The sequence below is a fragment of the Phalaenopsis equestris genome, unplaced genomic scaffold, assembly GCF_001263595.1.
Source record: "Phalaenopsis equestris unplaced genomic scaffold, ASM126359v1 Scaffold000174, whole genome shotgun sequence".
In the NCBI taxonomy this organism is placed as follows: domain Eukaryota; kingdom Viridiplantae; phylum Streptophyta; class Magnoliopsida; order Asparagales; family Orchidaceae; genus Phalaenopsis; species Phalaenopsis equestris.
In genome coordinates this window covers 1,779,360-1,794,845 of record NW_018164616.1, presented here as the reverse complement: position 1 = coordinate 1,794,845, position 15,486 = coordinate 1,779,360, and the positions used below count along the sequence as shown (strand labels likewise).

The 15,486-nt window shown below is 35.0% G+C and overlaps 1 protein-coding gene across 1 annotated transcript; it reads right to left on the bottom strand.

Moving 5' to 3' along the window:
- Nucleotides 1–2,564: 2,564 nt before the first annotated feature.
- On the bottom strand, nucleotides 2,565–15,157 carry LOC110022210. The gene is made up of 2 exons (XM_020721037.1): nucleotides 14,841–15,157; nucleotides 2,565–2,894 (listed from the first exon to the last, which is right to left on the bottom strand). Exons 1-2 carry the CDS (start codon nucleotides 15,047–15,049, stop codon nucleotides 2,804–2,806), a joined length of 300 nt encoding a protein of 99 aa, XP_020576696.1. The 5' UTR covers nucleotides 15,050–15,157; the 3' UTR covers nucleotides 2,565–2,803.
- Between the last annotated feature and the right edge of the window lie 329 nt (nucleotides 15,158–15,486).

Here is a 15,486-nt window from a genome sequence, read left to right as displayed (position 1 = left end):
GGTCGATAGCAGTGGCTGTACAATGGTGGTCCAGTGACGACGACGACTCAATGAAGGGGGTGGGCAATGATGATCTGACAATGTTGGTCGGGCACTAGTGGTACGGTGGTGGTGGTGGCCAAACAACTGCGGGTTCACGATGGTGGAAGCACGACGGTGTTGGTCCGGTGGCAGTGGTCCGACTATGGCGGCAACTAAAATAATGTTGGGTAGCAATTGTCTGGTGGCGGCGGTAGCTCGATGATAGTGGTCAGGCAGCAACAACAATGGCCCGACGGTAGCAATAGCGAGTCGACGATGGCTTGACTGTGGTGGAGCTCAAGAATTCTCAAGAGCTTAGAGCTCCTTCGGCTTTATCTTCCAAGTCTAGATCCCCCTCATGAAGAGTGGGTTTCTATTTATAAATGTTGGGAGTGGCTTCATCTGTAAATATTGCATGAATTCGTAGCACTCCATCAGATAACGCAAAGTGATTCTTTTGATTGAATGATATTTTATGAATATTTAAGTGCATTAATGATGTCTAAATTGAGTTATCCTAGGCTCGTTGGATTCGTCTCATTGAGATGCTCAGTTTATGTATAAGTTTGTCAGATTTGAAATTCATTTGATCATTCTAAATATATTTAAACAGCATGATCTAGGTTTCATAGGACCAAGGTTGGACTAAGTTTAGAGTGGTTGGGTTTGGCTTATCGAGGCGCTCGATTCAATTATAAGTTTAATGAAATCGAAACTTGAATGATCATGAATTCATATTTGAATTTTTTCTTGCTTAAAATGCTTCGAAATTCACGCATGATTAAAATAATTTTTGAGGATGTATAAATAAATTTACTATTTGAGACGTATCACTAAATTATTAAAATTAGTAAAAAAAAAAACTTTATTTAATCACATCCCAGCATGGATTTATATTCCAACTTTATCATAATATTTATTATAACATAAACATGAGTAAATTTACTCTTCACCAAACTACTTATATAATATCTATTTTCTCTTGTATTGCTTTTCCTATAGCGTCAGACTGCCTGTCACCTGCAAATAAAGGGTCAAAATGTCCTTGGCATGCCCATTCAAACTTCTTCCGTTGACCATGTCATGTCTTTCTAGAATAAGGTCATTTTTTTAACTATTAATCTAATGAAATCTGTCTCCAATAAAATTGGTCAATACCATTCACCCAACAATTGTGATGTACAAAATAACCCAACTATAAATAATAATGGTCATCACAAAAAATGTGATTGATCCCTAATCATTTTAGAGAACTCATTTATTCAGTAAATTCTCTTTCTACCCCCCTTTACTTAGGGTTGTAATTTGGGCTAAAAGATTGTTAATTGCTCAAAAATAGATTCAAATTTTGGCTGATCGAATTGAGATAAGCGAGTCGAGCTGTGAGTCAAAACATTGGATCGAATTATTTTTGAGCCATTTTTAAGCCTTACATGGTCGGCTCAAATTGGCTCCAGATTAGCTTGAAGTACGTTTAATTTATAAAACTATACATATAATGCTAAATAAAATTAAATACAACAAACCAGGAGTAAATATCAAGCCGATTTCGAGCTTGAATGGATCCAAATCGCTCAAATTGAGCAAGGTGGTTTTAATTTCGAGCCGATTTTGAGCTAAAACGAATCCAATAACACAATTTGAGAGAGCTCATTGTGATTCTGTGTTGGATCGAGCTCGATTCAATTTTGACCTGAGCTGGCTCGAAATCAAATATAGCATGCAATAACTCGATTTTGAGAGGCGCCCAAATCATTCAAATCGAAATTGAATCAGAAACATATATATATATATATATTCATTATAAAACTTATGGAACAAAAAGAGAGAGAGAATAAGCCTATTTTAAAATGAGGATGTTGTTTCGAAATTATAAAGAAACTTAGGCTGCATTTGGCAACCGTGCAATGGCATTGCAACATCGCACTGCTTTTTTAGGCTTTTTTAGGTATTTGGCAAAACTATTTTATCTGTTTTTTCAAAAAATTATGATGAAAAATTACGGCCTACACTTTGCAATCTGACCCCACTATGTGTGATGATGATCATAAAGATGCGGTCTGACTTTTTAAAAATAAAATAATCTCCTTAATTTTTTGAATAATAATTTCTTCAGCAAATGTTTTTTGAAACAATTATTAAAGTGGGTGCATCTGTGAATGAATGGAAGGGATAATAATAATAATAGTTTCAACAAGAGCAATTAAAATGATCACAATCCAACTTGAGACTCCTGAGCTCAAATCGATCTGATTAATTTGTGGGTTTAATTTAGATCTAGAATTCTGAAAAATAGAGGTTGACCCACAAAGCAAAATTTGATCAAACTTGACTCCAATGACTACTATGCATTATATTAAACAAGCCAATTGAGTCAATCTAATTAAGTGCCAATCAAGTTTATCAGATCCGAACAAATTCAGGTCAGATCTAAACCCGACTCATTAACCCAAATTAACACCCTTAACTTTACCCTCACAAAAACAAAAACAACTTTAAAAGACCTAAAATAATTTGAAGTATAAAATTTCAAGAAAAGCAGATTATAGAACGAAAGACTGAAGTGTCACTAGTAAATTGTGGATCTTACTACATGAAATGGGTTCAAATTCCTCCATTCATCCAGCGCTGCAGAGCTCTAATCGTCTCATAAAAGAGCACATATAATTTTAATGAAAGAATGGGGAGATTAAATATTTGTCCAAACAATGCAAAACATTTCTAGCAATAAAAGCAAGAAAAAAGGAGATATAGTAACAAGGTAAGTGTGAATTATCTTTAACTACTTGTTGCGCTTCACAGCCCGCCTTCCCTGGCCCTTCTTCGGCGGGCCCTTTCCGCGGCGCTTCAGCATTTCCAGCTTAGCCAATCGCCTGAAATGGGTATGATTCAGGTTAGAATCTACAAGATCATTCAGATTTTACATGTATTTCAAATGTTTTGAAGTTGTTTGGCTTGGTGTAAAGTAAATACAGGAATTTACATTTTTGTGTTTCGTTTGAATAAAAATGAAATCAATATAAAACATGTTCGGCGATAGCAGCAGCGACGACTCCTGCAACGGGCAGCAGTGGCAACGACGATAGAGGGTGGCAATGGCTAGATGGAGGTCAGTGGACAATAGTGTAAGCGACAACAACTTGTTGTTTGTAATGTGTTTGAAAATTGTACAAATCTAAAGATTTCTGACAACACTAGTTTTGAACTACATGATGAATTCCAAATTCATTAAAAATTTACACTGCATTCAGTTTTAATCCAACCAAATGTCAGAATTTTGAAAATTCCTCTATTGGATTTACTTTACATGGCTAATGTAGGGAATCGAACCACGCCTAAATGTTCCTTAAGAAAACTGTTTTTCTTGTAAAAAATAGCTAGTAATGTTTACAAATAGAAGCTTGGTCATCTTTTGAATCACGAACGAGTTAGCGAATTACAGATTGGAAACATAACGAAGCTATAATCATAATCATGATGCAGTTAGGATTAAGATGAGAACCGCTCAATAAAGTTCACCATGAAATGTCTCATTTTGGAGAAAAGGGTTTCTTGTGTTATTGTTTAGAAAAAGGAGACTTCTAAATAGGCATAGGTGAATGCATAAGGCTTTATGACTATCTAAATTGGACCCTCTCAAATATTACTTTATCTTGTATGTATTTTATACCAACACTTTGTCTCCAGCATATTGAGAGTATAATCTTTATATATACAAAGTTTAAATCTCCAGCTTATTACATAAACGAGCATATTGTAGGTGGCCCCAAACTTTGGTTAAGATATCGCCATTTCTTCTTAACTTGAAACATAATGAGAACAATCTTCCAAGAAAGCATAACAATTTCCCTCCAGCTTTTTTGTAGCTCCACTGACTGACAAGACTAGAGAAAGTCATTTTAGATGGTTTGATCACATTGAATGTTGACCATCTGATGATTCAATTGGGAGAGTAAATGTTTTAGATTTGACTTATGCTAAAAAAGATAAAGATAGACCTAAAAAAAACTTTGGTATGTTGTATAAAAAATGATATTAATTTATTACAATTAAATGAAAATATGACACTCAATAGTACATAATGTAAAAAAGGATTCATGTAGCCGACCATACTTAGTGGGATAAAAGCTTGTTGTTGTTGTTGTTGTTATTTTTATTTTTTCTTTTATTCTTAAATAATATTTGTTCAATGTATATTTCGCATGCTTTTCTTTTTTTATTTAAAAAAAAAACATGTATTTAAAAGCCACTCAGAGCACCCAAAATTTATTTTGATTATTTTTAAAAACAACTATATTATAAGATATCAAACATATTTTATTTAAGTAATAACATAAATAAACCAAAACAAAAATAAAAAGTGTTCCAAACAACCCCTTAGTTTGTTGGTTGAATAAATGATAGTTTATAATGCATATGGTAGCAAGTTTTCACAATATGATGTCATTGTACAAGTAATGAAAAAAAAAACTCTCCTAAAAAAACCTCTCCAACTAGAGGTTTTACCCACATCATTTGACAAAGCGGGCCAGGGCTTTTATCCACATTATTTCATAGATCGAGTAGGCCATAGCTCTATATTTAAACTCTAAAATAAGCCTAGCAACAGCAATTCACCTTTTACTTTTCTAGTTGATCAAATAAACTCTAAAAAAGACAATCCCTAGGTTTTAATTTCTTACTTCAATAGTATGCTATCTACTAAGAATGCTTAAATATGTAAGTGCTTGGTCTTAAATATAACAACCTCTTCCAAGACATTTTTTAGACAAATTTACGTACCTAGCACAATTCTTATGTATTATATATCTCATACCAAAATTTTCATATTTACAAACATAGCACTTTGGCACTTTAAACCTATGAATGAAAAGGTATATTTCACTTGTTAAAAGTGGTAATAGCGCACTTTTTTTTGTGATAATAAAGATTTGAGTGCTATAAATGTATACATTAAAGTTTAGGTGTGCGAGGTATTTAAATACATAAGAATTGTGTGCTTCGTACGTAAATGTCCCAACTTTCAATCATTCTCAAAGTAAATTTTCAATGCTATTTTGCATCTTGAAGGTGTTGACTAATAACTCCAATGATTGAGATGTTGGACTAGTAGTTGTTAGATAAATGAACTTATTAACTCCCTACAATATGAAGATATATCATCGACGGCCACTTTATTCGAAAACATGGTCAAAGTCCCAAATGGGTATCAATCAGTTTTCAGTGAAGAATACTAATTTCTTTAAAAAAAAAATTCAATAGTATATTTCTTTGAGATGAGTTTTCTTGTTGTAAATAAATTCAAATATAAGAAATTCATTAATCTTTGGTGATAAAACCTTTTTGTAAATACTCGTTTACTTCAGAGAGGTCATTTTAATCACAAGTTGGTAACAGATAAAAATATAAACAATTAGAATGAGAGCCTAAAATTTGGTTCTATTTCAAAAACCGACTTTAACAAGGACCTAACAAAAATTTTCAACCTAAATGCGGAGTTCGTTTAAATCTATATATATAATGAGAAATATACATTTTTTTGCTTATTTTAGAGTAATTAGCAAATAAAGAACAAAAAATTCATTAGCAAGTAGATGCTTAGTCAAATTTGATAATATGGATAGATCATAGAGGTGCTAATCTTGATGGAGATCAAGATCATCGATAATAAACTCGTAATGAGGTAGACGGGTTAAGAACTTGTAGTAGAAGAGAAATAAAAAGTGAAGAGTACTTTGACACGGAGAGGGGAAAAAGGCGTGGTTTCATAAAAAAATAAAATCAGCCAAAAAGTATAAACATAAAAAAAAAAATCATAATATCAATATCCTATTAAGTGCAATAATACCAAAGAAATAACACCGAAGGCATAATAAAGAGCTTCTCATGCAATAAAACGTACAACCAAAAACGGACAACCAAATCTCAGGTGTATATGAGAAACTAGGAGTTGGGTGGGATATGAAGGAGAAATGGTTGAAAGATTATCCAAAAGAAGAGATGTGTAGAATTTAATTGGGGAGGAAAATTCATTTTTATTCATTATTCATAGATAGGTTGCATGCATATGGGGAAATCAGTCCCACCTTATTTAAAAACTTACCAAACACATCTCATATAAATTAAGAAAGAAATAATTATGACTGAAAAATAGATAAACATAAAATAGGGAATAAACCATTTAAAGGTTTCCTAAAATTTCTCAATCAAAACCTCTAATATTTGGAGGTGGTGATTGGCCCACATGAGAGAGGTAAATATGAAAAGAACCAAATCTTCTCAGATTTTAACACTCCCCCTTAAGTTGGGTCGTAGATGCTGCAAAAACTGAGCTTGATATTGAATTTTGAGAATGTGCTGAAAGGATGAGCTTTGGTGAAGGCATCAACAACAATTTGTCAGTGTGTCATGATGCAGCTTAGCTTTAAAATTCCCCCATTGACACTTTTAGAGATGAACTGTCTATCAACTTCGATATGTTTGGTATTGTCATGATGCACATGATTCTTGGAAATACTAATAATTGCTTGGCTATCACAGAATATTTGTATATGCATATTGGAAGAACATCTCGGTTCCCTTAATAATTTATGAATCCATGTACCTTCATAGATTCCCAAGCCAAGTGTCATATAATTTAATTATGCACTGCTTCTCAAAATAAAAACTTGCTTCTTACTTCTCCATGCAACCATATTTCCTCATGCATATGAGCAATAACCTGTGATTGACATTCTATCAGTGAGTTCTCCAGTCGAACTAGCATCAGTGTAGACTTCTACTTCTCTGTTTTTATTTTTCACAAAATTAATCTATAACCAGAAGACTCCTTGAGAAATCTCAAAATCTTATAAATCATCTCCAAATACTCTTCACTTGGGTTATTCATGTGTTAACTCACAATACTGACAAACTATGCAATATATGATCAAGTATATGACAAATAGATGAATTCTCCTACCAAACTTTGATATCTTCTCTTATCCACATATGTGCTTTCTTCTTAATGTTAGACATCATGCTAAGTTTCATTAGAGTATCAACACGTTTGCATTCAATCATCCTTATCTCCTTTAGAAAATCTAGAATGTATTTCCTCATTGATATAACAATCCCTTTGTTAGACATTGCTAACTCCATACTTAGAAAATATCTCATGTTTCCTAGATCATTGATTTCCAACTTAGTGGCCAACACTTTTTTAATTTTAAAAATTTATATTTCATCTTCACAAGTAAGAATCATATCATTTACATATATGATCAGTACAACAATCTTATCTCCCTTAGTGTGTTTTATAAACAATGTATGATCAGCTTGACTTTGAGAATATATATTGGATTTTATATTTTTAGCAAACATTTCAAACCACACTTTTGGTAATTGTTTAAGCTTATAGAAAGACTATCTTAGTTTGCATACAAGATGCTTGTTGTAATCATTCTCAAGTCATTGTGGCATTTCCATATACACCTCTTAATCTAGATCCCAAATCAGGATGACATTTTTATGTCAAGGAAATGCAATCCCCATTCCTTCATAACTTGCTATTGAAAGAAAAACTCTGATAGCATTCAGTTGACAACTGGTGCAAAGGTTTCTCGATAATCAATTCTATAGGCTTGTGTGACACATTTAACAACAATTCTGATTTTGAATCTCCCAATACTCCCAGTAGCTTTGTATTTTATGTTGAACACTCATTTATCCAACTAGCTACTTATCCCGAGGAAGTTTAGTAAGAGCTCACTTGTCAGTAATAGGCTTGTGTGAAGCATTTAACAACAAGTCTGATTTTGAATCTTTTCTTACATTGTTTTCCTCCATTCTGAATTTTCAAGAGTTTCATGAATGGATTAAAGAATTTGCACATCATCAAGGTTAGATATAAACGCTCTATAGGCTAAGGATAGCTTTCCATAACCTACATACTCCTTAATTGGATATCTCGTATATCTTTTTTCATCATCAGCACTAGAAGAGAAGGGCATACACATGAAAATTAGACTCGCCAGAAATTTCAAGTAAATGAAAAATTGAGTTTTGGTTGGAGTGATTCTGTATTTGCAAGTTGTCTTCCACCTGCTCAAGTTTTTTCTTCCTCCCAGTGCACACACAAAGTTCTTTGTTGTGGACTTTAAGTTGAGCTAGTTTGATATCCTCTACAAGAGTAGGAGATTCAGGTGGAAAGGAGTAGGTGGTCTTGTTGTGTATGTGTCATCAAACAAATCCCAAAGTTGATGTTCATTTGCACTCTCCCCCTGAACATCAAATTTGAGATAGTATGATTGATTTTTAAAAAAATGTGACAAGCATAAAGTTGAAGTAGTTTTTGATAATAGAAGAGTAACACTTATAACTTTTTTTTTAAAGTATATCCAAGGAACATACATGTGAATTTTGAATAATCCTTTTTCTCACCTGAATGCATAGATAATTCACTTATAAATAGGCGAGTACAAGAGATAAAAAGATGAAAGAAATCTTCCTACAATTAAGTAATTCCTATAATTATGGAATAAACATAAATACATACAATTAAGGAATTACCCTTTTTATACTATGACTAAATATAGCAAGTACTAAATAGAATTAAAGTAAATAATAATAAGGAGTGTAATTCTACAATACACTTGATAGATTTAGGGTCAAGTTTGGTGCGGGTCGAGAAATGAACGCAAACAAAAGATACGTACCCAAAAACTTTAAGTGGTATAGTAGGAAAGAAAGCTCTGATGTGTGGCTAGATAGCCATCAAAACATGAAGCGGCGTATTGAAGTTAAGTATCCTGATAGGCATTCGATTGATAGATATGCTGCAATAAGAACTACTTCCACCCAAAAATATTTTGGAACTTGATGAGAAATCATAATTGAGTAGGATACCTCAAGTAAATGTCTGTATTTTCTCTCTTTCATCCATTTTTGTTGTGGGACATCAATACATGAGCTCATATTAATTATTCCATTTTTCGAAAGATAAGACCCAAGAATGGAGCTGAAATATTCCTTTGTATCAGAAATTTTGAGAATTTGAATTTTGCATTGGAATTGAATTTATATCATATCATGGAATGATAGGAATAATTATTTTGTGTTGAATAGTTAGTTCTATGTCCTTTCCTGATATTCTGCTTAAGATAGAACAGTGTATCAATAACCTTTTTTGTCTTCTTGGAGGCAGGAAAAATAGGAAAAAATAAAGGAAGAATTACATACATACCACTCAATCCTGTGTATTTAATTATCTAGCACCTGAACTTCAATTTTTACATATATGTAATTTTACCTATGCATGAAAATGTGTACTTCACTTTTTAAATATTATAATAGTGGTATTTTTTTATGTGTTATAAAATATTTGGGTGGTAAAAAGTAAGAAAGTAAAGTTTCGGTGTTATATATGGAAATACATAGGAACTAGGTGGAATGTATATAAATGACACAAAAATAAAATGCACTTTGATTGATGCATTAATTAGAAAGCTTTTATGCATGCAATTTAAAACAGCAATAACAATAAAGTCTCTTCTCTAATGCATTATTTGATCTCCATCTTCATTCTACTCTAATTACTCTATGGCTCTCAAAAGACTGCTACAGTCAAAAAGAGGATCCTAAAAGCTACCTTAAGAGAACAGCAACGGAAAGGGACACTCTTTTCTCCAAGGGCAGAGATACAATCTACTCTAATTACTCTATGGCTCTCAAAAGACTGCTACAGTCAAAAAGAGGATTAAGTCCTAAAAGCTACCTTAAGAGAACAGCAACGGAAAGGGACACTCTTTTCTCCGAGGGCAGAGATACAATCTACTCTAATTACTCTATGGCTCTCGAAAAACTGCTACAGTGAAATAGAGGATTAAGTCCTAAAAGCTACCTTAGGAGAACAGCAACGGGAAGGGACACTCTTTTCTCCACGGGCAGAGATACAATCTTGATTTTTTCAGCTTGCATTCCTTAACATATGTAATTGACTTCTATAAAATTTTTAAAATTTTTATTTTAAGTAAACCAAATTTATAGTTTCAAGAATTTCAATAATTTTATGCACGAAATATATCTAATTTTTCAAAATATTTCAAATATTTTTTGCATCAAAGGCGATTTTCACTGGTAAAGAATACCAATGCATAATGCTTCTTGAAGAACCTCTGTGTAATGCAATTTGTTTAAGGATCTAGAGTTTCATATTCAATGAATGTAGATCAGCCAAAGAAATTAAGATTTGCAAATCAAAGATCACTAAATATGTCAAGACTTTCTTTCTTTAAATAAACTAAAAAACATGATAATTTTAAATCTCACGATACGTTTTCTCTCAAAATTAGTTAATTGACTTTGTAAGAATCGAACGAATCATACATCTAGCGGGCATGAATAAGATTGAAAATTGGAATTTGAAAACTTAATAGAAGTTAAAATAAAAATATGCTTTAGGTTTCTATCTAAAAATTTTTGTAATGAAGGCTTGTATCTGCGTCTTTGTCCCCCTTTCCTCTATCATCATCAAAACATATCCCAGTGACACTTCTCTACTAGCAATGCACTTGTAATATCGAACTCCGCATAAAATAGAAAGATTATGAGTTTGTCATCTTTGATGAACTAGTAGGTATTATTGAACCCGTCATGCTCAATCAGACAGTCAAATTGTCATGATCTCCCTAACAAAAGGTATCAGGCATCGATGAGCACCACGTCACACCAATCTGATCCTATAACAAATTCTCAATCGAAAACTCCACGAAACACCTCCTGTCAATATGGCAGTCAAAAAAGCTCGTTGTTCGCGAAGAGCTCGTCGAGCTGTTCAGCTCGTTAAGTAGCTCGCGTTCAATTCGTTCGTTAAGTAAACGAGTCAAACACAACAAGGTTTTAAAGCTCGAATTATAAACGAGTCAAACACGAACAGCTCTTTGTTAGCTCGTGTTCGGCTCGTTTTAGCTCGAAATAAAAAAAATTATATAATTATTTATATATTAATATATTACATATATTATTTATATAATAATATATTATATTATATTTATATCTAAGTTTAAATCGTAACAGCTCATGTGGTGATGTGGTTATGTGTTTTCTTTTGCATACAATTGGTCCAGGTTCGAATCCAACATTCTTTTTAATTTAATTTTAACAATCCAATTTCAAGCCGAACACGAACACGAATATTTAAATTGAGCCGAACACGAACACACTGTTCATGAGCCAACGAGCAATTTCGAACGATCCGAACACGAGTCAAGTCTGAACTCACTCAAGCTCGGCTCGTTTACAGCCCTGCCTGTCAATGTTGACTCTGTTCTTCTTCCTCAACCACTTCTAGGAGTATGGTTGGGAGTGTCTATAAGTCGTGAGGCTCAACTTGTCCACCATATGTGTAGATGTCACATTCTTGTTGCTCCCTCTATCGATATTATGAAATTGCATACATTTCCTTTCACACTGCAAGGGGGTAGAATACGTTGTGGCAAAGCCACTACTGATCCCTGATAGCCTCAATCTATAGGACTTGTCGAGCCATAACTATTTTGCCCTCATATGTGGAAGATGGTACTCCTCACCCTTTTCTCTAACTGTCTCTTCGTCACTAACTTCCTCTTCTATACCCTACTCGATAAAAAAATAGCTCGGCTAATCAAGCAATTGTAGGCAATGTGCCCAGATCCATGGCATTTGAAGCATTTCTTAAATGGGATTGTAGCGTGCATGCTACTCTTCTCAGGCTTCTGCTCACTTTTAACGGTTGTGCTCTTCTCCTTATCAATCTTCTCAACTCCTTGAGGGGTGTTCCTACTGATGTCTCCAACTGTAGTTGGTTGTCTGAATGGCGGTGGGTGTTTACTCTGCTTCTGATGTCCCTCCATCTTAAGTGTCAAGGTCTAAATGTCACCCAAATACCCGTAAAGTTGTAACTCGACCATGTTACCGATGGCAGGCTTCAAACCTATCAAGTATTTTGGTTATTGTGTGTTCCTCTGGGTCCATCAGATCACATTTCAACTTAAGCTATGTTGTGTACTCCTCCACTGATAAGTTTATCCGCTATAGGTAGTGGAGTCTCAAGAGAAGATCCTGATGGTAGTGTGGGGGTAAGGATTGTCGTTGCAAATCATCTTCTCCCATGTAGTAATTCTGCTATGTCCTTCTCTATTTCGCTCCCTCTTCAAGTTCTCGCACCACAACGAGACTATCTTCTTCAACTTGAAAGTAGCTAGTTTCACCTTTCGGACATCTAACATCTCCTTATATTCAAAGATCACCTCGACAGTCTATAGCCACTCTATGAAATTATCTAGATTCATTCTCCCCTCGAAATCCAGTTAGTCCACTTTCACTCTGGAGCCTTTGTATCCTCCAACAAGCACTTCATCTTCGTATTCTCCAAAGGGTACTTCATCTTTCTTTCCTTTAACAGACACTTCATTTCTATATCCTCCAAGAGGCATTGTATCCTCTAACAGACATTTCATTATTTGACATCCCTGATACTGTATCCTAAATCGTTGTAGTCTATTTTCTGCTCCACTTGAATCATCGCTATGGAAGGGATTCAAGTATTCCTCCCTCTCTCCTCATTGGATCTCGCAACCATACTCAATGGTGACCTCCCTAAGTCTTTTCCTCACTACCAATAACTCGTTATAGCACTTGGCAGAGCTCCTGCTGTATTTCTTCTATAGTAAACTCCTGATCAAGTTCCAAGAAATGCATCCTCTGCAACATGATTAGGTTTTGGGTGCAAGTAGGTGGAATGAGGTGGTAGGGGTGATGTAGGGTAGGAAAGAAAAATTTTAGGTGAAGATAGGGTGGGGTATTGGTGAATGTTAGAAACCCTAGAATATAACTAAAGTTAGGGTAGCTCCGATACCAAATGATACACGAATTAACTAAATAATAATAAAAAAATCAATTTTTATTGTGAAAAATTAAATAAGAAATTACAACCAACATACATTTAATCTAAAATTGCAATACCTTACAACATAAACTCTGGCTAAGGGGTAGGTCCAGGGGTGGTGGAGATGGTTGGCCTCGGAAGTCGGCGCAAGAGTGGAAAAGCTAGTTGGCAAGCAGAAAACAACAAGGTTGTTGTTTCCCCAATGTCGGACAACAAGGAAATAGCAGGGAGCGATGTCGAGGGATTATTCAAAGTGACGGCAACAAGGATGGAAGACTGAAATGGTGGCGGCGACAAAGAAAAGGGGTTGGAACAATGGCGGCAACAAACAATGAAGAGGAAGGGCTAGATAGGATATCTGCAGGAGAAACAACAAACAACTATTGTTCTAGACGACAACAATGAGGGGGGAAATGCGTGGCAGCGAAGCAAAAAAGATGTGAAAGAGTCGCGCAACGAAGCAGGAGAGATGTGGAAGAGTTAAGGAAGAATAGATATCACATCGGAAGTGAGATACAATTGGGGCACCACTCGACCCTTGGAGGAGAATCACCACCTCGGAATGAGATATAGCTAGACCGCCTCGCACCCTTGGATACAGCCCTAGAAAGAAAAACTTAGAGACCCCGATAGTTGTCTGGATAAAAAACTCATAAAAACTCAAAACCTAAAACACATGAATCACATATATAAGCCCTATATAAGTAGGATTGAATCCCCCTATGAAACGCCTAACCAATGTGAAAGAACTAGTACGGTCCAAACGAAGGAATACGCCCGTGTCACTGACACTGAATGCAAAGCTTCGAGTGAAGAAGATAAATGAAGAATGGATGACAATGCTTTTGAAAATGGGTAACAGCGTAGGAATATGCTATAGAGCCAACAACAAGTGTCCAACAAAGCCATAGAGATTGTGTAGGTGGGGAAGTCAATTGAGGAGCATGCAACGATGTAGACCTTCAATGTCATTAGAGATCTTAATTAAAGCCAAAGCACGTGCATCCTGCTTGAATTTGAAACATGGGATAAGTTATTATGGCATCATGTCATCATATTCAAAGAAAGTGTAAGCAATAATTAAGCAACTTGAGGTAAAGCGTAGCAATAGTGATGGCTCAAAAAAGAATCAAATTTATTGAATGTATGGTAACCAAATGAGAGTACACAAAAGGTATTCTAGACCACTAAACACTCCTCACCAGGGTCTGACACCAAAGGTCGCCGTGGTGCAAGTAATTTCACCACCTACCTCCTCTCTCACACACACCATCACTCTCTTGGGGATTGATCGCTATGCTATTTTGTGATCCAAGTCAATTCAAGACCATTTGAGGCATTTTAACCTCTCTCAAGCTCCAGCTGGACTAGTTCAAAAATGCATCAATTCAGTTCGACTTTTCAAAGTATATATGATTCAGCCATGTTCAAGCATCCTATTCATTCAAATCTAACCTAATTCCTCTCTAGTACAGAATTCACAGTTGCCTCAAGCTCTGTTCTCTGCATAAAATGTTGCGCATTTGCGCTTGATCAAGAAGGATTTTAACCAACCAAAAAAAAAAAAAATTATAACAAATTAACATTCGTCAACTTTTTTAACAATTGAATATTATGCCAGCATCAAAATATAGTTTTCAAGAGTCGAAAGATTTCCGATTATTCATTCTACCATCAACAAAAAACGATGTTGTCTTATACCAAGCGTTCTCTCAGTCCTCCGCTTCACCTAAACAGATCAGTTACAGTAATTCTATACTACTCACAAGCAGGAAAATCCTCTGTCCCCAATTCAAATCAGCACAAAATAAAAAAACTCCAACAACCGCCGTAAGAGGCATACCAACAAACACATGGTGCGCATCACAACCAAAAGAAACAGATAGCTAGAAATAATGATAAAAAAAGCGCGTACTCCTTCTCCTCCCGAGCCAAAACGAGCGGATCGTCATTCTTGATGTCGTAAGGGTACCACTGAACGATCTTATCACCGATTAGCTTCTTACGTAGAATCTTGTGCGGCGCTCGCCTTCCCGTCGGGTTCAGCACGTGCCCGAATATCCTCGCACGTGCCTCCGTAACGCCCTGCAGAGCCGCCGAACAGAGAAGGCTCTTCAGGCTCATCGTTGCTCCGGCGCCACCACTCAGCTGCCGCCTCCGCCTCCTTCTCTTCTTTCGTTGAAAGAGTCAGTACAAGCCCAATTGAAGGTCCATAAGGCTACAATTATAGGCTGTTGGCCCAATTACATTATTAGGTCCACCTACATGAAAACCCATTTGTGGAGGTTAGTGCATGTTGATTTCAAAGTGCACAAATTATTTTAGTTTATTCGAATCACTAAAATATAATTTCGATTGAATCAAACTATAAGTCAAATTAAATATATTAAAAATATATAGTTTTTGCTTGCTATGTAATGTAATAGGCATGGAGGAATCATGTAATAGTTATTTAATAAAAATTAAATTGTATTAAATCGGAATTCTTTGAACACAAGTCTAAACTCCATTAAAATTATTTTGAATTTTGACTCAACTTCTCAAGCTAGAATCACACTTTT